This window comes from Sturnus vulgaris, chromosome 11 (genome assembly GCF_052056855.1).
Source record: "Sturnus vulgaris isolate bStuVul1 chromosome 11, bStuVul1.hap1, whole genome shotgun sequence".
Lineage (NCBI taxonomy): Eukaryota > Metazoa > Chordata > Aves > Passeriformes > Sturnidae > Sturnus > Sturnus vulgaris.
In genome coordinates, this window is record NC_142253.1 from 3434500 (window position 1) to 3461105 (window position 26606).

Here is a 26606-nt window from a genome sequence, read left to right on the forward strand (position 1 = left end):
TTTTTCTATCATCAATACAATCACTTTCTTCTCTGTCTGTGTCAATTAAGCCCTTTTAGTAATTTTGTTTTGGATTACCATTTCCAAGGTTGCCAGATTAACACATTATCAGAGATGTAGAGCCAATTGTCCTTATCAATTGCAAAGCTTCATGTTTCTATTTCTCGACCAAACAGCAAGTTGTCCTAATTACTTGCCCAAAACATTGAAGAGAATGCATTTTAATTCTTCTGTGCTCCATTAAATATATACTAGCCAAATTCCCTTCACCAGAAAGATGCACTAGAAGATGTAGTCTTTATACATTTCCAAATAAAACTTTATTACAGTTCTAAAAAAATTCAGTATGTATTTTACAGAAGAAAGCAGTACACATTCCTTAGAGATGCTACTTCATCCTTTATTTGGATGGAAAAGCAGAATGGCTAATGCACCACTTTCTTCACAAAAATCAATATATAAATAGTTCTTTTACAAGGAAAGTATTAGCACAAAAAAAAAAAAAAAAGAGAAAGAAAGCTGGGAGTTCTTAGGCTCTAAAAAAATAATTGAGGCAGTCTTGGAAAGTGTCAGACAAGAATAAATTCTCAGATGAAACTTCTTTATCTTTCACAGGCTTGTCCTGCAAATTTGAATTTACCCAGAGAAGATGATGCCTACTGGTTCATAATCCAGCTTCCTGTCTAATATCCTTATTACAGATTACTTGGTAAGGGCCAAAAGTTAATTAGTGCTGAAGTTCTCTGGAAATGCATCAAAAATTTCTGAGGACACGACTGAGGCCTTGGTCCAAAACAAATCAGCATCTGAAATTAGATATCATTAACTTCTTAACATGAAAAAAAGCTTTTTATATGCCACATATCTTCAATTTCTGCACATGAAAAACCGGGACACAAGGAAGTTTAGACTGAATATTAAAACCATCCATCAATTTTAAATCAGTGGGGAGAACTATCTATTTTGAAGCAAATGATTTAATTGTTGTGCAGTACTTGAACTGCTGGTTCAGTGCAGCATAAGAGTAAAGAAGTTTTTGCAGAAGGAGATGTCATATTCAGTGGGTTTTTAGCCTGGAAGATTGTTTGTCTACTTACTGTATTTTTTAAAGAAAACTTTATTAGGAGAGGTTACAGAATTATGCTTTTTCCCTCCAGGAAAAATATTTTAATGCATTTCAGAGAAAGCAGCAAGAGGAAGACAGTAGCATTTTAAGATGTAGAGAAAATCTAGAACCAGAATACCTCTCATGGGCCAAAGGTAAAAAAATTAGATTAATTCTACATAAGGTCATATATTTAATAAATTACAGCTTTGAAACCAGCTTTTCTGCTCTCGGATCTTCTTCACGCTGTATTTGTTTTGATTCATCAGGATCTGTCCCCCGTTCACCCTGTCAAGGTTTGCATTAATCCAGGAGCTTAGAAGAGCCTTAAGTAATTGGGAATTCCTGTTCTGACAGTGCTCGTGGGGTCACTCTCCTGTTTACTCATCTTCTACCTTATCTGCTGCAAAGGAAAAAACAGATGAGTGTTAAACATAACAGAAATAGCACATTTGTTCACAGGAATTAGCACTGGATTAACCAGTGGTTTCACAGAAAAGAAACAAACCCATCTCCCCAACACACTCAAATTCAATTTCCACACTGCTTTATGAAAAGCAGCTGCTGAAATAAAATACGCTCAGTCTGTGCAAGATGCTTTATGCAATCGCAGGTAAGAATTCACTCTTTTCCTTTATCCAGATGACAGATGATGATTTTCACCCTACACGACCCAGCTTCACACAGTCACACTGCCCACATCCTTACTGACTGTTAATCACCCTCTTTCCAACAACTCTTGCAAACACCAGGAAACTTCACCAAATTTACGGGCAGCAAGAATTCACATCGGATCCTTGAACAGCTGCGCGTTTCAGGCAAAGGAGCAGAAACATAAACGCGGAGCAGTGGGGCAGGGCCCGCAGGACGCGGGCGGGCCGGGAGGCGCTGAGGGGCGGCCATGAGGGAAGGAGGGGGGGGGGGGGCCTGCCGAGCGCGCATGCGCGGCTCCGCCCCGATGCGGGCGGGCGCGGGAAGCGGCGGCGGCAGCGGCGTGGGGCTGAGTGAGTGACGCGGGCGGGCATGGCCGGGACTCTTCCCGGCGCTATTCCCGGGATTCTCCTGCTATTCTCCCGCTGGCAGCTGCCTTCCCCGAGGGCTCTGTGCCCTTGCCCGGCCCGCTGATGGGTGGCTAAGGGAGGGTACGGCCGCAGGTCGGAGCATGGCCCGGTGTGGCGGCACCGGCGGGAGGTTGTGTCCAGTTCTAGGCTGCTCAATGCAGGAAAGACAAGGAGAGGGTCCAGCGGAGGGAACAGGGGTGAGGAGGGGTCTGGAGCAGCTCTCTGATGAGGAGAAACTGCGGGAGCTGGGCCTGGTTAGGCTAGAGAAGAGAAAACTCAGAGGGGTTCTCATTAATGTCCGTAAATATCGCCACGTGTCAGAGGACGGGACCAGACTCTGCTCAGGGGTGCCCAGCCACAGGACGAGGAGCAGTGGCCGTGAAGTTAAACACAAAAAGGGCTCCCCAGGCCCTCCCCAGCCTCAACAATTATTTGTTTTAACACCGAGCCTCTCAACCCCAGCAATTGTGTATTTTAACACCGAGCCTCCCCGACCCCAGCGATTCTGTATTTTAACACCGAGCCTCTCATGCATTATCCCTGTCCCTGCCAGTCCCTCTGCCTCTCGCTAATGCACAGGACAGGCTGGGAAGTGTGATTATTTGGGATACCTGCTCTTTGAATGTAGTTTCTCAGCTGTGAGATACCAGGGATTTGTTTAGGACCATCCCAGCAGGGATTTGGGGTGATGAATTTGGGCCAGGAATGCTCTAAGTGCAGCAGGAACGCGGGACAGGGAGAGCTGGGCCTGTTTTTGGGGCTGCTATTTATTTATGAACCTCTGACTGGGCAAAATATAAACCCCTGAAGAGTCCAAATGAGCTGTTGGGGTTTTAGTATCTCTTAGCCGTGCTTGTGGTATTGAGAGAAGAAGAAAATCCACAGGGACGTGCATCAGGTGTACAGGTGCAGGTGTTCTACAAGCCAGCTGTTTTCTATTGAGATAAATTCCATAAAACACCTGGCAGCTTCTCAGCCTGGAATGGGTGGGAATGTTACCCCTGGAATCATGTGATCTGGGAAGTTTTAGGATTTTGCATATATGCTAAACAATTCTGATTACCCAAATGAGAAAAAGGGTGATTGTTAATTTAGCCTTGTTAATGATTCATGATTTCTGACTCTTCACTAAATTGCCAGAATGGGGAGATATGCTTAGTAAAGAGACATGAAAGTGAGTGAAAAGTAGTTCTTTCCTAAATAATACTTCTATTCTGGTTTCATTTGTTAAAATATTTTTGGTTTAAAAAGCTAATTTTCTGACTGTGACCTTTCATAAACACACCTTCCAAAACTAACAAAACAAAACAAGCCCCAAACAATCCATAAGTGGATTCTAAATTGAACCTGAGATGAGAAGCTATTGAAAGGTCAGACAGTTGTATATTAGGCAAATAGTAATCTATAAATTCCTTTTCTTGTGCTTAATATGTACACATGCCAGTGTATATACATACAAATGGTTCTGAGGGATGTTACTTAAACTCTCCTTGAATCTGTTGCTCATATTCTGGCTAATATAAGTGTGAATGGTAAAACACAGCTCTATTTTTTGGAAATATTACTTGTTTTCAGGATTTTTAATAGTGGTTTGTGTTCAGTTCCCTAGAGAAATACAAAGGTCAAAGGTCTGCTATGTGTGAAATTTTAAATAACAGTTATGAAAAGTTTTAGGACTGAATTTTGGTGTGGTTTTTACATGGAATGTAACAGGTGCTTTCCTGTACTCCAGTTCTACACTCAGTCTCATTAAGGCACCGAGAAGTGCTACCTTCATGTTTCTGAAAACACTTTGATGTTGTTGCTGTTGTCATCAGTGTTTTCTTCTTGAGCACATGGAGGATAATTATGTGGGAATCTGAAATGTTCTTACAGAATTTTGAAGAGACCACTCTCTCATAAACCAGAAGCTACAATAATTTTTTTTTCCTTTTCCTGTTTCTATAGGGCCACACAACCAGTGTTTGCTTTCCCTCCTGGATTCATCATGATAACTCCAGCTTTTGAACTGACCCAGGATCCAGATTTTCTTACAGTAAAAATCAGAGTTCCTTATGCCAGAGCTTCAGAGTTTGACATTTATTTTGAAGGGGAAGATTTCAAATTTTATGCTAAGCCATACTTTCTCAGGCAAGTAGTGGAAAATTTTTTCAAAAATTGATCTTTGTAGTAGCAAATTAACTTAATTTTGGTCCCTTCAGAATGTTCTTCATCTGCAGCTTTTATTCTCTTGACTACAGACAGCTCAGTTCATGCAAAGATTTGGTTTTTTTGGATTTGGCCTCTTTGTTCCTAGGCATTAAATCATGTTAAAAGGAGTTGAAAGAAATACTTTTCTAAATTTACTGTATAATGGCTTTGTAATTGTAAATGGCCAGACAACTCTCTGGATGTGAATTTTGCAGAGTGTGTCTTTTCCTGGGAGGAATCCAGTGGGATTGAACTGCATGGATTCCATTTCTGTGAAGAGGAGTCATGTAGTTTAGTCCTTTGTGGTGCTTTTGGAATGTGCCTTACATTTTTATAGGCTGAGACATTAACTTGCAGAATTAGTCAGGCTTTCACTGAAGTATCTCATTTTTTTTGCCTGCAGATTGACACTTCCTGGAAGAATTGTAGAGGATGGCAGAGAAAAAGCATCTTATAATACAGACGAAGGTATTGGTTGATGTTATTGATATCTGTGTCATAAAAAATGTTCCTATTTCCAGTAGTTTATACTTTAAAACCAAAAATTACCAATAAAACAGTGAATTGGTTGCCTGCAGGACCTTTATTACATGACCAAGACAGTAATCAGATTGGTGAATGTAGCTTCTGTGGATTGTATGGTGGAAGGATTAAAAATTAAATAAAACTTGCTTTACTCTGTTGGTTTGTGTTTTTACAATGTAAGACAGGAGACTCCAAGTAGTTAAATATTCTCTTTCATGTTTTATCATTAAAATCCTGGATTGTTATGAAATAAGGTTAAAAACATGCACAGGGATCAATGCAAAATAAAATGCTACCTGCATGTGTCCTACTTCCTCTGAGCCTTTCTCATTAGAGCAAAAATGCAGATATTTTAATGCAATAATGATATTCCTACTTTCTTTTAAGGTACTTTTACAATTCAGTTGCCCAAGGAGGTTCCTGGCCAATATTTTGAAGGGCTGGACATGCTGACATCTCTTTTAGCACCAAAGAAATCAAGATCAGCAAAACCTTTGGTAGAAGAGATAGGTATGACAAAATCAATCTTGTTATACAAGGTGATACATGTGTGTAATCAGTTATAGATCTATAGAGTGTTACATGTAGAAAAATAGAATATTTTTGTTAATGGCTGGTCCAAGAATGCGTATGAATAAATTAAAGTATGGATTAGAGTAGAAATAAATATGTTGCAGATGGTAGTCATGTCAACTTTATAGGTTTAGTTACATTTAGATTTTTCCAAAATGTGCTTAAAAAGTGCTTTTAAAATATGCTAATGCTCTGTAGGTCTTTATACCCCTCTAGTGGCTGTAGATCACACACACAGTTGAATTTTCTGCTTTCTACAAACTGCAACTGGACTATTAGCTCAAGTGAGAAGCTAATAAAAACTACAGGTTCTAGTGCATGGCTTGCTTAGCATTAGTATTTAACAGACAAAAATGTTTGGCTGTCTCTGTTTGATTTTGAAATATCAGCCTTAAATTATTGATAACATCCCTTAGGTTGTCAGGGTTCTCCTAGCATCAAATGCTGATCTTGTTGAATTCAGTGGAACAGGTATTTCAATTTGAGGGAGTTTATTTAAAATTTAGTGTTCCTGGTGTTCATTTTTTGGAAGTTGGGGAGTTTGAAGGAGAACCTGTGGGTCATAGATCTGTATGACCCAGTGTTGAGAGAGATTTCTTTAAAGATGCAGTAAAATGAGAAGGGCAAACACCAGTAGCACAATTAACCTTTCAAGTAAGTAATATGTATTTTGCTATGTAATAATTTTCTTTTTTCTGACCATGCCATAGATACAGCTGCCTCTGCTGAGCTGTCTGAGGAGAATGAAGAAGAATTTGACTGGGAAATGGAACAGATTCCTTATGAAGAAAGCACTCCACCCCTGCAGCACCCCTATGGATTTGGGAATTTGCGTTCAGGGGTGTTCCAGAGGCTGCAGGTAGATGCATTTTGTCTTCTCCTGTCCTAGAAGTTCTGGGTAACTTGCTGTGTAGGCTTCCTGGCTCACAAGACAACAGCTTTTGAAAGTTGTGCAAGTTAAGTTGCACTTTGGAAAATGTAACTCAGTTATGTAACTCTAACTTGCTATTGTATGAACTGTAGTATTCACAGGTCTTGGAGCACGATTGCTGTTTATGGAGAAAGTGTTTACATTCTCTTTGGACATACATACTGCTTTATTACCATGAAATTTATGAAGAAATACATTTCCCCTCAGCATTAATGGGATGGGAAATAACTACTAAATGATGTTTAAAAGGGCACTGGAATTTCCTATTAACTAATGTACAGCCACTTCAGAGAGTGAGAGTATTCTCAAAAGTCTCAAGAATGGTGTGTGATTCTTATCTTGTCTTTGTTGGGGTTGTGTGCTTTTGTTTAACATTGCAAATTTATCATAATGCAAAATAACCTCCTTGCCTTATGATAAAATGGCCTCATGATAATAGAATGAGTTCTAAGGAGCTTCAAATAATTGCCTTTCCTTGGAATTTTGATGTTTTATTTGAGCAGTGAGTTTGGAAGAATTGAAAGGGAGGTTGAAGCTTTTTCTAGGGATTTCAGTGCAATGCTGATAGGCATCCTTTTTAAATTCTTCCTGAATAAATCATGTGTGCTATACCAGTGGCTTGGTCCTATAATTTTGTTCTCATTTGCAGGATGAGCTCAGTGATGTTATTGACATTAAGGATCCAGACCAGACTCCTGCAGAGGAACGTAGGAGGAAACGTTTGGCAGCTGAGGCTGCCAAGTTTGAGCCTGATCATTACCTGTGAGTACTGATAGACTTCACCTGGCCAGGTACCTCTGAAACACATTCCCTTTTCACAAATGATTGGATTTTAGATCACTTTTGGAAAGAACAACTTTACTTTTGGTCTGGTTTTGTCTCATCAGAGCAGGCCTTAGTGGGTATTCTTAGTATGACACTGGCACTGTTTTGGGATTACTCAACTGTTTAATTAGTGCTGAAGTCTGTGTTTAAGAGGGGTTGCTGTCAGCTGTTGCAGAGCTTTGTTTCATTCTTCAGCAGCTGAGCAGCCACTCTCTGCTGGCATTTTGGGTTGACAAAGTTAGAACCTTTTCACCTTGTGAAAGAAGGATTAATAAGCCACACTTGTCTAGGAGGGAGGGAATTTGAGTTTTGAAGTTATGAAATTTTGTCTTGGCCACTTTGTTTTTTGCCTTTATCACATGAAATTGGTTTTACAGCAGAATGAGGAAAATGTCCAAACCAAGACTTTGCTTCATTCCATGTAGTGAGGTGAAAATGATTCTTTGTACCTTTCAGGTTGGAGTATTTCAGGTCAAGTTAAGTTCAGATAAGTAAAATAAATGAAAGCCATGAGATTTTATTAATATAGATTGATTCCTGCAAGATGAATTGGGTGGGAGAAGAAAGTAGTCCCCAGTAGGGAAAATTAGTACTGTAGTGTGTTTTGTGGGGACAGGAAGGCTTAACTCATTTTGAATTGTTTTAGAAGGTAACTTCGGAATTTTTCCACAATTGAGTGTTTTCAGAGGCAGCCTCATGTCTTCCTGTAACGTACGAAAAATAGAAGAGCTTTCTTGAACTGCATTTGACTAGAACTGAAGTAGTTCCTAACCTCTAATGCAATGCAAATTGCAGTAATCTCAAGTTTCAATTTTAGACTCTGTGTTCTGGCCTGGTAGAGCTACACCATTTAGTTCAATGGCTGTGTCTTGGTTGTTTCAGAACAGATGATACCAGCCTTTCTTCAACAAAAACTGTTTCCCTAAGGACAACAGAAGCTCTGGTAGAAATTGGGGCAAACAACTGTTCTGGTGGCCTTGAGGAAAATACACCCTGGCTGATATCTCTAAGTTGCTTTGACATTGAAGGCAGGCAACAAAAAATCTGTCAGTGTGAGAGGGAAGCAGATTGCATTCTGTGTTCAGGTTTTGTGTGGTGATTAAGAAGGTATTGAGAAATTTCCTGTGGTTTTTTTTTTTTTTTTAATTCTTAGTATTTATACCATTGTTTGGCTTGAAGAAAAAGCTCAGATGGTAAGAGGAGGCTTAAAGCTTGAATCCTTTATGATAAATCCTGATAAAGAGATTTTTACCACAGTGGCTTTGTGTTGAGATGGAGGTGATCTCTCTTCCAGAATTAATGTACAACTCTTTTTTCCCCCTTGCTGCTGCATGTCCTTGCTTGAAGTCCATCCCCATCCCTGCTTCACCTTTACCCTTCAGCTGCACAACTTCCTCCCCACAAATTCCCTGGGTCTTAAGTGGGAGAGCTACCCAATAAAATCAAGTGATTTGTCTGAGAAGCCTTTGGAGTGTTTTCCTGTAGCTGCATTCAGAACAAATCAGGTTGGTTCAGCTTCATGTGATGCTGCAAGCTCATTAATTCCCTGGGCTTCTGGGTGGCTCAGCAAAGGTGGAGGAAGTAAGGAAGGAATACTGAAAGATAGGAGAATATTGGGATTTTTTTAATAATTTTCTGCTTTAAAGTCAAAGAACATATTTCTAAGATGGAAAATAACCTAGAGCCTAGTGAGATGTATTCTATGGATATGTTAATATGTACCCACATAAATATGAATTGAAATAAATAGCATATGAAAGTTCTTTCTATTTTCTATTTCTTTTCTATTTTCCCTAGAGCCGATTTTTTTGAAGATGAAGCTATTAAACATCTTTTAAAGTACAAACCCTGGTGGATTGATGCTCATAAAAAGATGACAGCCTTGCAGGGAGAAAGTCATCAGGAGCATGACAGTCCTGCATTTGGTGAGAATATACATATATATATAAAAATATGTATACACATTTGTTGCTTGAATGATAATTGCAATGTTGTAGCTTATTGTTCTTAAAGGAAATTTATTATTCTATTATATCTGTTATTTATTACTTTATTACATTACTTTATGGGTCTTGGAGACCTTTTTCAAAGGTTTTTCAAAGAAAACTCTTTGTGTCCATTTAGAAACCTAAAGGGATGTTTCCAGGGTGAGTAGGTGACCTTGTGGGAACGCTGTTGACAGATAACTGAGGCTGCCTCCCTGCACACAGTGATTACAGGGAACACTAAAAGTTCCTATTGTGCATTTTCTTCTATTGTTCTTTGTTCATTTCCTATGTCGTATGAAAATCTGATATTACTGAAGTAGATGATGATAATCCCTTCACCAGAGGTTCTCAGTGCACTGATAATACCTGCACTTCCACATTTTCTCTGGGAGAACAATGGAATTTGGGTAGATGTTGTGTATTTTACTGTGAATGTAATCTGATCTTCATTCCTGGTTGCTTTTCAACCTCTGAAGGCAGAAATTGTTAATTATGTCCATCATAAACACTTGATTTAAAAAGCATTGGACACAGGTACAAGAGGCTTGAAAATACAATAATGAGGGATTCCTTTGTTTGTTTTTATCCATTCACTCCTTAGTAAATGAAACACTACTCTGTTTGCTTGGCTTAAGGAATATAATTAAAAATGAAGAGCTGCTGGATGATTTTATTGGTAAGGAATGTTTCTCCTCCAAATCGTGGTACTGAGGAAAAACATGTTTCTTGTTGGGTTTTAGGGGCAGCAACAAACTCCTCAAAAGCCTGGCAAGCCTGCTAATGGAAATTATACAGAAAATGGACTTTATTAAAGGATCATTTTGCTCCAAACTATTTGTTATGACAGATATCTATTTAATAAGGATGCTTAAAAAACCAAAATCTCACGTGCATGGAGCTGAGTGGAGGGGCTCATGCAGTTTTGTGAATCTTGAGGAAAGTTAAGTAACCTAAGAGGCAATCTGGAGTTTGGGTGATGTTAATGACAACAAACCCACCCTTTTCCTTGGAAAGACCCAAGTTTTGATAACATTTGTGCTGTTTGAATGAGTGACTGAAATCAGTGGAGGTTCCTAAACCTGAGTGAGCTGTGGTGAAGGAAACCACCATGAGAGGGAGTGCAGGTTCTACTCGAAGGTCTCCTGTGGATGGAAATGCAGAAGGGCAGGAGGTGGCTCCAGGCTGTTCCACCTGGAGTCTGATCATCAGCAGGATGTACCCCCCGTGCTTTTATATTGCTTTACACAGCCAAAGGAATGGTGCAGTTCATCAGGAATTCCTGTGAAGGAAGGATTTGTTTTTGAATGAAGACGTGTTGCTCCTCAAGTTAAACATAAAAGTGAGTTTAGGGTGGGAAAGAATAAAAATTAACAGATTCTTTAAAAGTTGGTTTTCTTATTTAGAAACACTGAATAAAGAGAATCTTTTTTTCTTCCTTTTCCTGACTTACATTGGTGTCTTTTCAGTTGTTATCTTCATTGGTTTCTTGGAACCAAAAGCTTGATTACTTTATAATGTCTTTGGCTGCAAGAAATAATTAGAAGTACAAATAGCCTTTTTTATTTTTTGTATGACATTGCAATTAACTGAAGATTTTCTTTAGTTGATTACTGCTCTTATATTTATCCCTGGTTATTTTCTCTTTGTTTTTATATCATCAGGTTCTTCTAATGTCTCATTACCAAATTTTTTCCCCTTTTTGGTTCATCTCTTCTCATTAACATTTAAAGTTTTCTTCTCTCTTCTGTCCTTACTTTGAATCTATTTTTATTTGACCTTTTTGCTTTTTTTCCAGCTTGTGCATGGTTTGTGTGTTTAGACTTGTTAAAATTTTTTTCTTATCCCAAGCGTCTTTTCTTTATTTTGTCCTTTTTGTACATCTTACTGTGTATTCTCTTCCAGCCCTTTTTGTTCACACTTAAAATGTCTCATTCAAGTCAAGTAATACTCCATAAAGCCTTATTAATTACACAGCCTTTCCCATGAGGGGATAACATTTTTGGAAAGCTTGATTGCTGCTGCTGCTGAAGTTTACATTAGTGTCTTGCTTCTACAGATTCCAGATGAAAGGGTTTGTATTTTCTAACAGTCACATTCAGCTTGGTTAAAAGTTCATTTTTACTCTACTTCCAGTTGCACTACTATAAAAAACTCCTCTTTAGGCAACACAATAATCTTCAAAGGCTCAGGCTGACATACGTATTTAATCTAACATTTATATGCTCCAAGGATATCTTATTTTGTTCAGGGTAACCTCTCATGCTTACAGTGACTGTTCTCTTTCTTATTTCTTTATAGAAAGAGAAGCAATTTCCTCTTAAAGTTCACCTTTCAGTAAGGCTTGGCTCAAATCTATGTCGTTACTGGTGGATTCATAAGTTTAAGATGGATTACTTTTCTTTTTTTATCAAATTTCTGCAATTGTGCTGTCTACCTGCTTTGCTCAGTTTTCAGGGCTTTGCATCATGTTTTTATTATGTGAGGAAATTCTGCTTTGTATTCATGCAAAACTTCTCATGATCAGGCTCCACTGTAAAATATTTCAGGTTTTAAAAGGCAAGAACAGTAGGAAGAAAGAATGATGTATGGTGTTGATATGTTTGCAGGAACTGTGGCTTTCTTAAGGAATGGTAAAAATGGGTATAAAGGAAATTGTGAGATCCAGGAAAGGCTGCCCAAGTCCAGTGATTCTGTGGAGAATGCCTGGAGGCAGGAGGTCAGAAGTGATGTGGAGAAAATATGCTGGAAATGTTCATTTGAGAAGTGGAGGTGGAGGCTTGAGAGGGAGGAGAAGATAAATGAAGGAGATAAAATTTGAATGGAAGAATTGCAAAGACAGGGGAGGGATGAACAAGATTTGACTGACCATAGCGTGAAAAAAGGTGTGTAGAGGGGTAGATTTGTGTTTTTAGGAATTTTGGCTCACTTCCTGAAAAACTGAGGTTCTTCTCATCACTTTAGGGAGTCTCAAAGATGGCCACAATCTGCAACTTTCCATAAATAACCCCATGTAAGAGGGGAAAAGCTTTTGCTGAATCTTCAGTGCCACCTTCTGAGGGGCAGAAAGAAGTGTGAAGTTCCACTAACCTCTCAGCAGGTTGCAACAAATTCAGGCAATTTAACAGAAAATCAGCTCTATTACTTCAGTTACTTGTTTAAGTTTACATTATTATTGAGTATTTTTAAGGCAGTATCCAGCAGTGAGGAAGATGCTGACCCTGCACAAAGGCTTTGAGTGACTCCAGTCAGAGTTGTGCTGCCTTTCTTCTTGTAATGACTTAGGAAGAGGTTGAAAATAAACTTGTTTGCTGCTGATTGATATCAATAATACACTAACTTTGTCCTGACTAATCTGCTCTCTGCTAACTATTCTCCTCCTTCATCTGATGTTGCTGATTCCTTAACCTACAGAGATAGAAGCACACATTTAAAAACCTTAAAATTGTAACATAATATTCTAGTTAAAAAAAAAAAAAAAGAGGGGTCAGTTCTGTTCAATTCTTTCCCTTTGGGAGAGCTGTGGGATTCAAGACTTGGCTTGACAGGATCATAAACTGAGGCTCTGCTCTCACCAGCAGATTATCAGAGGTGCTTCCTGACCTGTACTTTGCTGACTGACCACTGAGTCAGCTCTCTGCGTGGGTCCAGCACATTTTATCTAAGTGCCCCTAACACATTTAGAGCTGCAAGTGTCATAGTAGTCTGGAGATACAGATCTCCCAGTGATTTAAGTGGTGTTATCACAGTGTAAAATAGCAGTAGGGCTGTAACAAAACACCCTCTGGCTGTCAGACCTCATCCTCCCCTCAGAGATTAAACTCTGCTTCACTGACACTCTGCTACTGGAATTTGAAGTATCTTCTTTTTTCACATGAGGAATGGCCAGCTTAAAACAAGTAGAAGAGGTGATTAAAATGTAAAGGTAATGTCTGCAGTCTCATCTGTCAGAAACTTTGAGGTGAATGTCTGACTCCTTTAGATGTGGATATATTAACACAGATTTATACTCTGGCATGGTTTTGCTACTGGCAAATACACAAAGCAGTTTTAAATCAAAGTTACAAAAATTTGCCAATGTAGCTTACTTGATAAGTAGCAGCAAATGCTGCTTTGCATTAGATTAATACTGATTGTAGTACAGATTGTTAGCAAAAATTTGGCAGTGGAAGTGTACAAAAGTGTACAGGCTTAGTACAGCAGAAATGTAATTACAATTTTAATTGTTCTGATAATTTCACACCATGTACTTGGAAGTTTTGAACAGCGAAAACAAAGTAGGTGGTGGTTTGGACATGTTAATAATGAGTTTCAGGCCTGGATAATTAATTGTTCAAAAACTTCAGGCAATGGATATAATTTTTTTTTAACATTGAGGTCTTTTCTCAGAGAAGAGTATTTTATTTAGAACACCTGGCACTTTGCAGCAACTTAATGAACATCATGTAACATTTACCTTTGGGAATTGTCTAGTCTACATCTTGTTTGCTGTTATTTGATAGACTTGGAATTTCTGTGTTTATGGTCCAGTTGCAGATTCTATGATGCTTCAGAGTTTGAATTTTAAAGGAAGAAAACTTTACTGCTGTATTTCATGAATTTCACTGGGAGTTTGTTTGCTGTTTAAAAGTGAAGTGTGGTTCATGTTTACATTGAAGAGTCAACTTACAAAGAAATTTACTGATAGGATACATCATCTGTAGTTGTGGTTCAAGGGGTGATACTGACCTGCTCTGCATGAACAGGAAAAGCAGAGTTAGAACTGCCATAATCTTTCTAAATTGTCACTTGCCTCTGGATTTTTGACCCAAACTATATGGATTTAAGAATCCTCATTTTACTCGGATCCTGATTGTGCATTTATCCCTGTATAAGATATCCAGACATCCATAGAAACCCTTGGCACCTGAAGAGGTTCAAAATCATCAGTGTGTCTGTGCAGTGCTCTGCTGGAGCTTGACATTGAAACCAATATACCAGAGCTTAATAAAAGTTAAAAAGGAAAGTGAGAGTGATTTAGGCTTTTTGTTGAGTGATGGGTGACTTGTGATTGGTTACAGGCTCCTTTTTAAAGACACTGTTGAAGTAGTATTACCACCTGTTAAAGTGAATGTGCCAGCTTTAAATTCATAATCAATTATCCTTTTACTTTTTATAGTTATCTTCTCTGAGGAAGAGAGAGAGCAGATGAGAAAGTTCACAAATAAATCTTATCTTCTGGATAAAAGGAGCCGTCAGCATGCATATCTTGGATTAATTGATATTCTTCTGGCATATTGCTACGAGATCTGTGTCAATGAAGGGGACAAGAATGTAAGTTAAAAAAAGTCAAAAATAGAATATGTTTTAGGAACCTCGTGCTGGACCCTGTACTGCCATTTAGGAAACTTACCTTTAAAATGAACTTACTCCCAAGCATTCAACATACATGAAGAAGTTGAAAGACTTTTTTTTGTATCTCTAGGTTTGGTGATTTGAGGATTAGTAGAATTTCTAAATACTTGTGTTCTTCTACAGCAGCACTGTAACAGGAGAGATGTAGAGTAGCAGCAGATTCCAGACAATTATGTAGTTCTGATCTGTGTATCTTGGTTTATGCAAATTTAACAATATAATTGTTCTTTTTTGTTCTGTGTGGATACCTTTCCTTCTTGGAATTGCTTCCCTTATACAACTTTGTGCCTCTCATCTGCTGTGCTGATATGAACCAAGGAGATGTTTTTTCAAATGCTTTTAACCAAAATATTGGCACATATAATCAAAACCATTCTTGCTTAATCAGACTGATACATAGAATGAGTAGCAAAATGTCCAGAGCTGCTAACTGACCAGAATAATCTGGGATTGTTGTTGTGTTGCATGTTAGAGCTGCACAGAATTGCAAATCTGCCAGGACCACAGTTGTACAATTCTTTATTGGTTTTCAGTAACTGTATGATGTGTGTGGAAAACACACTGGGGTTTTTTCTCCTTTCCCCCCCTGCCCTTTTTTTTAATTCCTATTTAATAGGAAAACCAAGACATTCAGGCCACACAAACCTTTACTAGAGCCAGGATTATAGATCAAGGCTTTCTGGCTTTTTGCCCCAATGATCCCACTGGACCACACTTCCACTCAAATACTATGAATCTGTCACATATTAAAAATAATGACATTTTACATGTACTGCTGGCTTCGGGACCCTCTCTGCAAGCCAGAAGTCTGGAGCTATTTTCATGAAACAAGGCATTTGAGCTTGACTTTTGTTGATTCAAGTCTCTGTTGCTTTGTGCAAAGGGACAGAATTCCAGTAAAATACCATTTCTCTGTGTATTGCTGCTATATTTTAAAGATTTTGTGCATGAACTGGATTGTCCTAGTATGCAAACGAACTCAGTTATTCAACATCTGCATTGCAATATAATCTTTAATGCTGTCCTGTGGCCATTTCAATGCACATAATGTAATTACTGCTTCTTATTCACAAAGGTTCTTAAGTTGCTGCCAGAATGTTATCTTAAATAGTTTGCCAGCAGTGTTGGATTAGATAATTCTTATTTTACTGTCTTCTCTTAAAATCAGGTTGAATCGTCTTGGAACATCAGGAAACTGAGTGCAACGTTGTGCTGGCTGGAGGTAAGGTAAAAATAAAGTTTTGTGTTACATTTTTTGCTGGATTACTTGGAGTTTTTTTGGTGTTTTGTGTTGTTTCTGTGCCAAGTTTACTCTTTCTGTTGCTTTACCTGCCCCCTTCTTTTCAGCCTTACTCTTGGAATAATAAAGATTGGAAAAGACCTTTAAGATGCTCAGATCCAACCATTACCAGCACAATCACGGTTAAATGTTCACCATTAAACCACATCCAAGTGTCACATCCCTGGTTTAGTTGCTGTTCACCCTTTGGAAGCAGCAGAGATCAGAGGAAACTCTGAATTCCATTCTCTCCATGTTCAGGTTGTTCACTGAAAGCACCCAGGCCTGTGCAAAGAAGTTGTTACAGAGCTGGAGGTGGGAAGGACTTGACCTGGCCTGAAATCCATTAATTCTTAAAATGCAGGGAGGTGGAAAGGACTCTCCCAGCTCAGTCCTGAAATGACTGAGCCAAGTCTCACTTTGCAGGCTCAAAACTGAAATTGGACAGGATTTTTGGGTCCAGCTCTTCAGACTTTTCCAGTAGTGTTGAATCTTATATTCAGTTATAACTTGTCCTGTGACAACAGATTTTCTTTTGAGTTCTGCAGTAGCAGGTTACAAAGGGCAAGTTGAAATGCCCTGATTGCCTTAATTATTTTTTTTTTCCCAGATCCATTATGTAACATAGTGAAGGCATTTTCTACATGTGCTTACCCTATGATGGAGCAGTTCTTGGTGCAGCCTGTGCCAACAGTGTATTTCACACCTAGAAAACTCACAATCCTGGCACCAAGCTGTTAGTAACTATCTCTGTTAGACAAACCATTAGGGCTGGGGGAGTTTTTATCATTCTGTACAGAAGAAATTGCCTCAGCTCAGTTGTTTGAGCTGACTGCCATTTTGCTGGCCATGGCATGTACACACCTTAGCCTCTAAATATTAAATCACAAACCAGAAATGATTTAAATGCTTGCTGGTGACCAATTAAAATGAACAATGGCTTGAGGTAGTCACAGAATCCAAAGAAATGCTGGCTGTCAGCAAAGTGCTTTTATTAATTTTAATAGATTGAGAGTTCAAGATGAAAAAGAGATTTTTTTTATTAATTAATAAATGGAGCATTTTGTCTTGAAAAGTGAAGGCCGGAAGGGAAATCACTCTTAAGAAAGTCTTTAATAACTCCTTAATGCCTCTGGCCTGGGTAAATTAGAAGTGTTCCTCACTCATGAAGGAGGACAATGAACTGTTCTCCCCAGGCAGGTATATTTATCCCTGTCTTGAATATCTAGAATTTTCATGAGAAGCAGAGCCATGTATCATTTTTAAAGATCTTATATGTACACATGTATTTGGTTAATATCATATGGATTTAATTCTTCTTTATTCTTAAAAGGTCTTTTATAGCTTCTACTTAATATATATAATGATGTGGGACAGATGTAATTTATTGCTTTAATCTAAAAGATGGCAAAGTCTTGACTGAGATGTTTTATTCCCATGTTCTCTACGTTCTTTTTTTTAATCCCAAACCACTAAAATGTACAGGACTTCTGTTATCTTGCCATGCAAACTCAGTGTGCAGTGTCTTGTTTCTATTTAACATGTACATTTCCATATCTATTCAAACACAGATTTTTAGAAGCATAATAAATCAAAATGTGCTTTTTTTTTTTTTTCTTCCCTATTCTGCTATGGCTTTTTTTCCTTAAAGGAAAACAAACAAGCACACAGAGTAATTCAGATTTTTCACTGATACACAGAGTTTCTCCAGCATCCATGATGTCCTGGTATCTTTTGGAAGAAGAGTGCTATGCTATCCCCTGTACAGGCATTTTGGGCTGGTGACACGAGCCTTCAATGACACAGTCATGATTCTGCAGCTGGGTGAGTGTTCAGGGACTGGAAGTTGAACACAACCATCTTTACACCTTGGTTTATTAAAATTACCTGCAACTTTTCTATTTTGCATGAGTTACTTCTTTGAGAAAAGCATTAGATCTCTTTTTTGGACAGAAGTATCACTGAGGAAGCAGTGCTTCAGTGGTTTATTTTAAATGCTGTGAATTGCAGGATTAAAAACCCACACAAATGGCAATATTAATCTTTACTACTGCCAAAAACTGTTGCTGATTGAAAATCCCATTGACATTTTAACAGTCAGGGAGTGAAGTTTTAAGGGGAAGATGGATGCTGTCCCTCCTCACTTATCTGCACTGCCTTATGTTGCTGTTCATAAGTGTGAAAAAGAAAATTCTGATAACAAAACTGCAGTGATGCAGTGCTGACAGCCTATGGGTTTTTGGTTTTTTTATGGAGGATAGTACATGAGAGGTAAGAAACTTGCTTTTCTTTTAATGTCACGATGGAAAATGATGTTCCAGTGAACATTCAGTGATCCAGTGAAATATTGCTGGACTGGGTAAGTTATTTCCAGGATGTTTTAATTTAAAAGTTTGTAGAGTTCTTCTCTTGTGTCTCAGAATACTGTTCCATTAAAAAGAAACAATAAGCAGAGTTCAGTTTATCTTTAGATGAATGCTCCTCCTTGAAAATGTGGAAGAACACAAAGAATTCTGTGAGGAAAAAGAATGTAAAATAGAGATATGACTTAAACTTCCCTTCCAGATACACAGGATGAAAGCTGGTAGAATTTCATGATGGTGTAAAATCAGATTATCACATCAAATGGCACATACAGAGCTGGGGCCAAATTTTATCCTCGTTTTGAAATAGTTTTGAATAGAAAGAGGACTGGATTTCTGAATGTGTAAAATTCAGTTTTCAGGCTGTTGTGTGGCAGCTCTCTCAGCAAGGAGCTCCAGGAGGATCCAGTGATTCTGACTTTCCTGTTACACACATTGCAAGCTTCTTTGCTTTTAAATAAAACTAGCGGGTTTTTTTTTTTTTTAATAATCAGGAAGTAGTATCTGTACATAAAAACCAGTTTATTTATTGATCAGTATAATGCAGAGCTGTAACTTTGCAAAAACTGTAGAACCCCACAGGCCCACGTTCTAAAGGCAGGCATTTGATACTTTGCCTGATGCAGGATTCTCTGTTTCAAGTCTGGCAAGATTTTCAGCCTCTCGTTAGGGACTCATTAAGCTACTGTAATCCAAAACTTTTAATTTATGAAGAAAGACATTTGTATTTGTGAATTAGTGTAACATTCACTGATGTACATTGTTACTTGGCAGATGAGTAACAGGAGTGAATGTTGGAAATGGTTTGGGCTGACAGCTTGACAGCTGGAACCTGAAAAAATCAGCAAAATTTTAATTCCACACGTCATTTCTTTGTAAAAAAGCACACTTCTTTTTAGTCAAAACAGTGATGTTTGACATGCATTGATAAGGATACAATTTAAAAGTTATTAGTTTTATTTGGGATTTTAGGGTTTTTTTTGACTTGGTTTCCAAAACCACTGGGTTTTTTCTGTTCTGTTTGCCATGGCTTTTTGCTCTCCCCATTGCTTCTCCTTGTTGCCATCTTCCTCACCCTTAACTTTCATTCTCTGGCTGTATTTTTTCAGCATGGAATTACTTACAAATAAGCAAACAAATTTTGTGCTTGAACAGCAGGGGGAGTTCTGATCTTTTTTGTTTCCTTTTTTTTCCCTCTCCTCTAAATCTGTAAAATGTAATTTCATCCCTGTTCAGGTTTCATAGCCTAGGAGGAGCCAGCCTCTTGGGAGAGGGTTATTAGATTCCATTTGCAGTGGTGGCTGTTTTCATTTGAATGTGGGTTTTTTTCCCCACCATTAAATGGTGAAAATAATTTTTTTTAAGTGTTCCAGCACTTAACCCTTTAGCACCTATCATCAGAAAACTAAGGGGAGAGATTCCAGCTAATTGGAATGTTGCATATGAAGGAAAAGTCAAACTGACAGCAGAAAGTTTTCTGGTTGTGGAGTGAGAACACATTTTTAATCTTTTACTCTATTTATTGACTGAGTGTCAAATGGCTCCTTCCTGAACCTGAAGTGAGGTTTTTTTTCTTTCATTTTGCCAAACTATTCTGTGACTAGCAGAAGTAGGAAAAGATTTCCCTAATTGCAGGCCCTGGTGTGCTGTTAGGTCATCATTGCATTGCCTCTCACAATTCCATGTGCTTGGCCCTGCTGTGAGCTGTGTGTTCCCAACCTTGTTATTTCCCAGCACTGGTATCTGTGTAGGCATAAAGGGAAAAATGCTCCTCTTAAGAGAGATGATGGGGCATAACTCCTTGGTTTTTTTGAGCTACTTTTCAGTTTAGTTTTGTTCTTTTTAAATGCAGTGTCCTGCCTGTCTGTGCCAGAGTTTGGGCCAGCAGAGCTGGGGGAAGGGGCTGCTTCAGCTGTGGAGAATTACACGCATGGCTGGGCCTGCAGGCTTTGCTCTTGCAGAGATTCCTGCTGAATCCAGAGGCTCCCCATCCCCAGGGATGTGGATGCTGAAGGACACAGTTACAGTGCTGCTCTTCCCAGCCTGGCAATCTGCACCAGTTTCCCAGTTGATTGGAGATACTGTGGTTATTAAACCCTCGGGTGTGAGGTGATAAAGATGATCTGTTATGATTTCTTGTGAATCACTAAACCAAAAATCTGTTTCCAGGGAAAGCTGCAGTTTTGAAGTGTCTGCTGGACATTCACAAGATTTTTATGGAGAGTGACCCTGCCTACATCCTTAATGATCTTTTCATTACAGACTATTGCATCTGGATCCAGAAAGTCAAGTAAGTTTTCAGTAGTTACTGGTGTGGGAGATGTTTTTAGCATTCCTCATCTGTGAACAAATATCAGTAAAATAAATTCTGTCTCCTATATGTGGGAATATGATCTTTTTTTTTTTTTTCATTTAGTAGCTGTGTCTGTCCAGCAATTCTTGATACAGGAGCAAAGACATTCAGTGCATTTTTTTAATACAGTCACGCCATTGGAGAAGGAGGAAGGAATTGGATTTTAAATAAAAATGTGAATTTTCATTAATAAGGGGTTTGGGGGAAAAAAACAGCTTCTGGGGAATTTTCATTCTATTGTGATCTTTCTTAGGAAGAGAAATGTTTATGTAGCACTTATGTAACTTCAGGATAAAGGTTGGAAGGAGCTTCCAGTTCAAAACTGACAGCACATGCAAAGCATTCCCAGCTGCATGGAACATTGATTTATGGGCTGTAGCAGTTGCACCAATTGATTATTAACACCAGAACAAGTGTCACAAATCCCCATATGCTCTGTGCTCCTGCAGCTCTCCCTGGCACTGTGGGAAGCTTTGGCTTCCACTATTTGAGAGGAAGGAGGGACTCTGCCACCTCCAGACAAAACCCCTGCACTTCTGTGTCTCACCTGTGTTCCTTTAATGGAGTCAGCATGGCTTATTTCCAGAGTTTTGGGTAATTTTCAGCCAGGCTGGTTGGAATATCAGCATGTTTTAATGGCTTAAAATCAAAAGTATCAGTAGGAAAACAGTGGGAAGTGGATTAAATGATTAAAGCAAGCTGCATGTTCAAATCTTACTAAGCTTTATATTGTTCTTGTCAGATTTACTCTGTTTTTCATGCAGCTTTTGTGTTATTTTTCCTTCCTTTTTATATCTTCACAGCCTTCTCTGAAAGCCCACAAAAGGTGTGAGTTGGAATAGGCATGGCTAACATACACACAAAAAATATCATTGTCTTATTTGTTAATACAGCAATGCAGACTCCTATGCCAATGGCTAAAATAGTCTTTGTACTTAACAAGAGACTGTGGGGAACAAAATACCTGAAGTGCACAAGACATTGAAGGGGATATAGAGGGAATTTGGTCATAATTGTGATCAGAAGGGGGAATGAGACAGAATTGAGGCAGCCTGCACAGGCTCTTATGTTTAGGTGTGACCTTAGCAGTACTTCTTGAATTCAAGACCCTCAGTTCATAGCTGTTTATGATGCTTTGTAGGTGTTGATTCTGTGTGCTTTCAGTGACTCTGTTCCTATAGATAACAATATATGCAATACTTCAAAACAATTACAGGTGTTTCCAAACATTTTAATTCATCAATCCTGAAACAGCCAGTTCATTTTATACTGTCATATTTGAGGAGGCTTTTTTCAACCACACCTTAAATGTGTGGGAAATTCACCAGCTATGGGGAAATTCAGGTTGAAGTTGAGTAGAAAAAGTGCAGTAAATAAAGGAGAAAGTTATTTCATGGGTCTTTCACAAAGAAATGAGTCATTAAGCAGTAATACCTCTGCTGCCCATATCAATGAATATAATGTCTAGCAAGTCAGTCATAAAACCCAGTTTTCTTTAAATCCAGCCTAGGAAAATGCACAGCAGCTATAAGTGACTGATAGATTAACACATTTCCTCCCAGACTCTCACATTATGTCCCAGTTAAGCAGAACTGACAGCTGCTGGAAAGAGGGCAATTAAGCTATCTTATTGTCAGAGTGACATGGCACAATGGCTGTCTGTCATTAGGAGAGCAAGAGAGAGAGAGAGGAGCTGCAGAACCCAGTCCTATTTTTAGGCCTGAATCAGGACAGCGTTTAAGCATATGCTGCAGTCATTGCTGTGCAGTTCAGCAGTGTTTGAAGTTCAGTGAGTGCAAAGGGAATGGGAACACTTGGTTTTGTTCCTTTATGTTGAAGGGAACAACTAAGCTCACTTGTCATTCAGGACATAACCTGACAGGCTGGTGATTTGTCTGTTCAAGGCAAGGGGTCCTGGCTCCCCAAGGTGAGGCACCTGGAGAGGAGGGTGGTGCATCTTCCCTTTCAGGGGAAGAAGGTTGTGACATTCCTCTGGAAGTTCCCTGTGAAGCACTGGCACGGTTTCCCAGAGCAGCTGTGGCTGTCCCTGGATCCCTGGAAGTGTCCAAGGCCAGGCTGGACAGGGCTTTGGAGCACCTTGGGGTCATGGAAGGGTCCCTGCACATGGCAGGGAGGTGGATTGAGATGAGCTTTAAGGTCCCAGCCAAACCATTCTGTGAATCTATAATTGTGGAAGAGTTTTGGGAGGGGGGGAAGGTGTTTATATATATTACAGTGGTGGTCTTTCAATGTTACAGTTATTTCTATCACCAGTCAGCCTGGATGCTTCCCCTGTTTTGTTTCTTAGCTATTATTTGCTCCATACAGGCTTTGTTAACTTCCTTTGTCTCCATTTCTTCCTGTCTTTTTTTGTGGCTGAGGATAATCTCAAAATCCATGGAGGGTTTTCCTTTTCTTCTCCTCTTTCCCTGAAAGCAACAAACTCCGGGTGGGGGCCTCTGTTTTTAAACAGTTAAAACAAACTGTAGGTTCTTTTTAGTGAAGAATCTGGGCACTTCAAAGGCAGCTGGAAACAAGCTCTTCAGCTCACCTGTGCTGGCACAGATCTCTGGGTTCAGGAAGAAAGTTTGGCACAGGGAAAACCATAATGGATATACCCAGTGAAAGAGAGCACACAGTCCCATTCCAGATGAAGAGAAACACCCCTGATAGCTACTAGCTTTTAAATATTCCATGTGGAAATAAAATCCTTATAGCCAGCAGTGTGTCAATAGCTGATTACAAATTTGGTTTGAGATCATAGTTTGGCTGTGGGTAAATTAGATGAATAAGTGAATGTGTCACTGGGCTGGCAAAAGCTGATTTATTTTAAGCACAGTGTATCCAGAATTGGAAATGATGAAGATGCTGAATAAAACACACACAGGTGGCTAATAGTCAATTGGGGATGAGGAGTTCAATCTAGGTCTGGAAGTTTAAGAATTTTTTTGTTTAGGTTTCTTTTTCCCCCCAGAAAGATGACTAAATTATTTTATTCAGGTGCCCATTACTAAGAGAAAATTAGATTCCTAAATGTCTTAGACAATAGAAGATACTAGCAAGTGTAGCTTAAAATTTCATCTTTCTGCTTGCTCTCTTAAAGCTTAGTTTTACCTGATTTCTAGGTTCCTCGTATTTCCCTTCAAGCTGCTTGTGAAATGACTATTAATAATTCCATCCATTGTGTAAAGTGGCATGTAAATCCTTTTAAGTGTTGTTAAGTTTTGAAGAAAGGGAGCATGTTGCTCAGCCAAACTTATCAGAAAAGAGGGAAAAGTAAATGTTAACCTGGGTAACAAAAGCTTGACAAAGACCTATGGAGGCAGCTTGTGGTAAATCTCAGCAGGTGGTGTCAACATTTCTGTTGAAAAGCCAGATGCAGCCAGATGGAAAATTGCATCTTTAACCCCTGAGGTCATAATGACATGTCATCACTTCATTTGATCCCCCTGCTAAGTGAGCTTATCATCCACCCTGCTGTCACTTCTGTTATTGCTTTCATTTCCATAATAAAATTAAATTTAATTTGCCTGGTTTGCATGCTTTTGTTCTTTAGGTCCGAGCTTTTACAAGCCGCTCTGATACATATGGCAGCCTCTCGGAGGTGAAATTAGAACTGAATTGGTGTTCTAAGTCTGGAGTTTTCTCCATCTTTAACACTTTCCTTTAAGCAGAAGGGGGTGAGGGAGAGGAGAAGGATTTTTGAGGCAATCACTGGTCGTCTGCTGGCTGCAATATGAGCAGCTGAGACCAGGGCAATCCAGGTGAGCATTTACTGCAGGAGAGCTTTTTCTCCCTTGTCAGGAGCCTGTCTGTGACCCCACAGGAGCTGTGTCCTTTAGAGAAGTCAGAATAGTTTACCCACCGTCTCTTGCTGTGCTGAGGTTCCTTTGTGTGGCCTGATGTCTTTCTCCAAGTGTTTTGTGTTCCCCTTTGTGCCAGGCTCTATTCACATGGTGGTTTTTGGCTGCTGTTGTACATGTGTGCCTGCTGGCCATGACATGGCTGGGAGGCTCAACAGCTACCTCGAGTCCTTGGCCAGGCAGGTGGTTCTGCACCCCTGCTTAAGGGAGCAGCTCCAGCCCACGGTAATTTCAAGTATTTTAACCTGATATTTACATGTATATTTAGCTTTAAACATGTACTGCTTTACAATTTGTAAAGGTGTATTATCTGTGTTCCTGAATTGGAGGTGAAGCTGTGAGTGCTCCTGGCAGTTTTCCAGGGTTCAGTGCTCTCAGGATAGAATCCCAGAATGGTTTGGATTGGAAGGGGCTGTGAAGATCATCCAGTTCCAACCCTTTGCCATGGGCAGGGACACTGCCACAAGACCAGGTTGCTCATCCATGCAGCCTCCCTGTTGTACAGTTGTTTGCTTCTCATGGTTTTATGGGTGTGATGTGTGCAGGAGAAGGATTGATACCATGTATGTTTTTCTACCTTTTAACGTAGCATAAGATTATAAAGATCATTGTTTTTGTTGTATTTTGTAGTAGCTTCAACACGTGCAGTGAAGGAGAGCTGTGAGCTAAGACAGCTGAGCTGTTAAATTGCCTTGCTGTGTTCTGTGGAACTGTATCTGCAACTTGCTTTGTTATCCTTCACAAATACGTGCTCTGCACCCTGAGACAAATGTGATGGTGCTAATTTTGGTGACTGTAGGTGTAATGTGCCAGTTCGAGCATGGACTCCTTGATTTAAAGTAAAAACCAGGATTCCTGGTGGCATTTATACAGTGTCTGTAAAAGCTGCTGTCTTCATTGGAACTAAGTAAATTAAAATCAGACATTCCTGAGCATGTCATATTTGCTTCTGGTTTGCAGGTGAGACAGCCCCTGAAAGGTGGGTTGGCCTCATAGGTCTGTTTGCCTTTTCATCTCTTCCTTACAATCGAAGCCTTGTCCTTGTTACACTGTAATTACCCAGTCTGAAGCCAGCAGGGAGTTGCTGCTTGATGTGTAGGATGTGAATTTCTCCTAAATAAATGTAGGATTAATTACATTCACAGCATGTCACGGAGGTGATGAGATCCACTGTGATTGTTCAGGCTCCCTTCTCTTTTCCCCAGGTTTTCTGAATCCCTTGTTTAATCAATACAATGTAATGTTGCCCTGAAGTGTTAAGGCCTGATGCTGCAAAGGCATGAATGAATCCAGGACTTTGAGGAAAAAAAAAAGATTTGTGAGATACAGGATTTTTACTGCTTGTGTCACATCGGATCCTCAAGTGCACAAGGAAGTGAAGAACTCAGCTTTAAGTATTGTAGTTTCAGCCCATTGCATTGTTTTTACCTCAGGCTTTTGCTAGATTTGGGAAAGTATTTTGTAACAGAAACATCTTTAAGCTTCTGTAGTCAAATATGATCTTTCAATGAATGTCAATAGAATTTTAGCATACATTCTGATGGCACGTTAAAATAATTTGTGAAATGGATCATTTATCTGCAAACTGAAGAAATTTGATTTGGTTATTATTTGCTAAAATCTGGGAAACTTTGAAAAACGTTGCAAAGTGTGTAGAAAATATCTTGATTGTGCCATTTTTGCAGCTGTTTCTTCTTGGCATTTTTGTTTTCTTTAGTGTTTTGAGGTTTTGAAAAGCTCAGAATACTTGAAAAGACACAAGGCAGGCTTTTAAAGTCTTTTGATATTTGCTTTTTTGCTGCTTTGTAGGGTTGATATTCATAGATGAATAGAATGGTTTGGGCTGGAAAGGACATGAAAGGTCATCCCATTCCACCCCCTGCCATGGGCAGGGATACCTCCCACCATCCCAGGGTGCTCCAGCCTGGCCTTGGGCACTTCCAGGGATCCAGGGGCAGCCACAGCTGCTCTGGGCACCCTGTGCCAGTGCTTGCCCATCCTCACAGGGAAGATCTTTTTCAGAATATCCCATTTAAACCTACCCATACTCATGAAGTCCTGTTTCACCTTTATGGCATTTTCATGTTCCTAGGAAGGGTTTAATTGTAACCTTTGAAAGTCAGGAATGTCCTGTTAAATGAGTGAATGGAGTTACTCCT

General features: G+C 39.2%; 1 protein-coding gene and 1 long non-coding RNA gene across 2 annotated transcripts in view; one reads left to right on the forward strand and one right to left on the reverse strand.

Moving 5' to 3' along the window:
• Positions 1-297: 297 nt before the first annotated feature.
• On the reverse strand, positions 298-2012 carry LOC148222464 (uncharacterized). The gene is made up of 2 exons (XR_015805977.1): positions 1868-2012; positions 298-1508 (listed from the first exon to the last, which is right to left on the reverse strand). It is a non-coding gene; the product is annotated as an uncharacterized LOC148222464 (long non-coding RNA).
• Positions 2013-2047: 35 nt separating this feature from the next.
• The window catches only part of SHQ1 (SHQ1, H/ACA ribonucleoprotein assembly factor), a 39185-nt gene continuing 14626 nt past the window's right edge, over positions 2048-26606 (forward strand). Inside the window, exons 1-11 of the mRNA XM_088171251.1 lie at positions 2048-2109; positions 4114-4296; positions 4760-4824; positions 5269-5391; positions 6165-6313; positions 7035-7147; positions 9008-9135; positions 14354-14508; positions 15758-15811; positions 17569-17692; positions 20401-20521. Of these exons, the coding sequence (XP_088027377.1) occupies positions 4154-4296; positions 4760-4824; positions 5269-5391; positions 6165-6313; positions 7035-7147; positions 9008-9135; positions 14354-14508; positions 15758-15811; positions 17569-17692; positions 20401-20521 (1175 nt within the window). The 5' untranslated portion in view covers positions 2048-2109; positions 4114-4153. The remainder of the gene's footprint in view (positions 2110-4113; positions 4297-4759; positions 4825-5268; positions 5392-6164; positions 6314-7034; positions 7148-9007; positions 9136-14353; positions 14509-15757; positions 15812-17568; positions 17693-20400; positions 20522-26606) is intronic.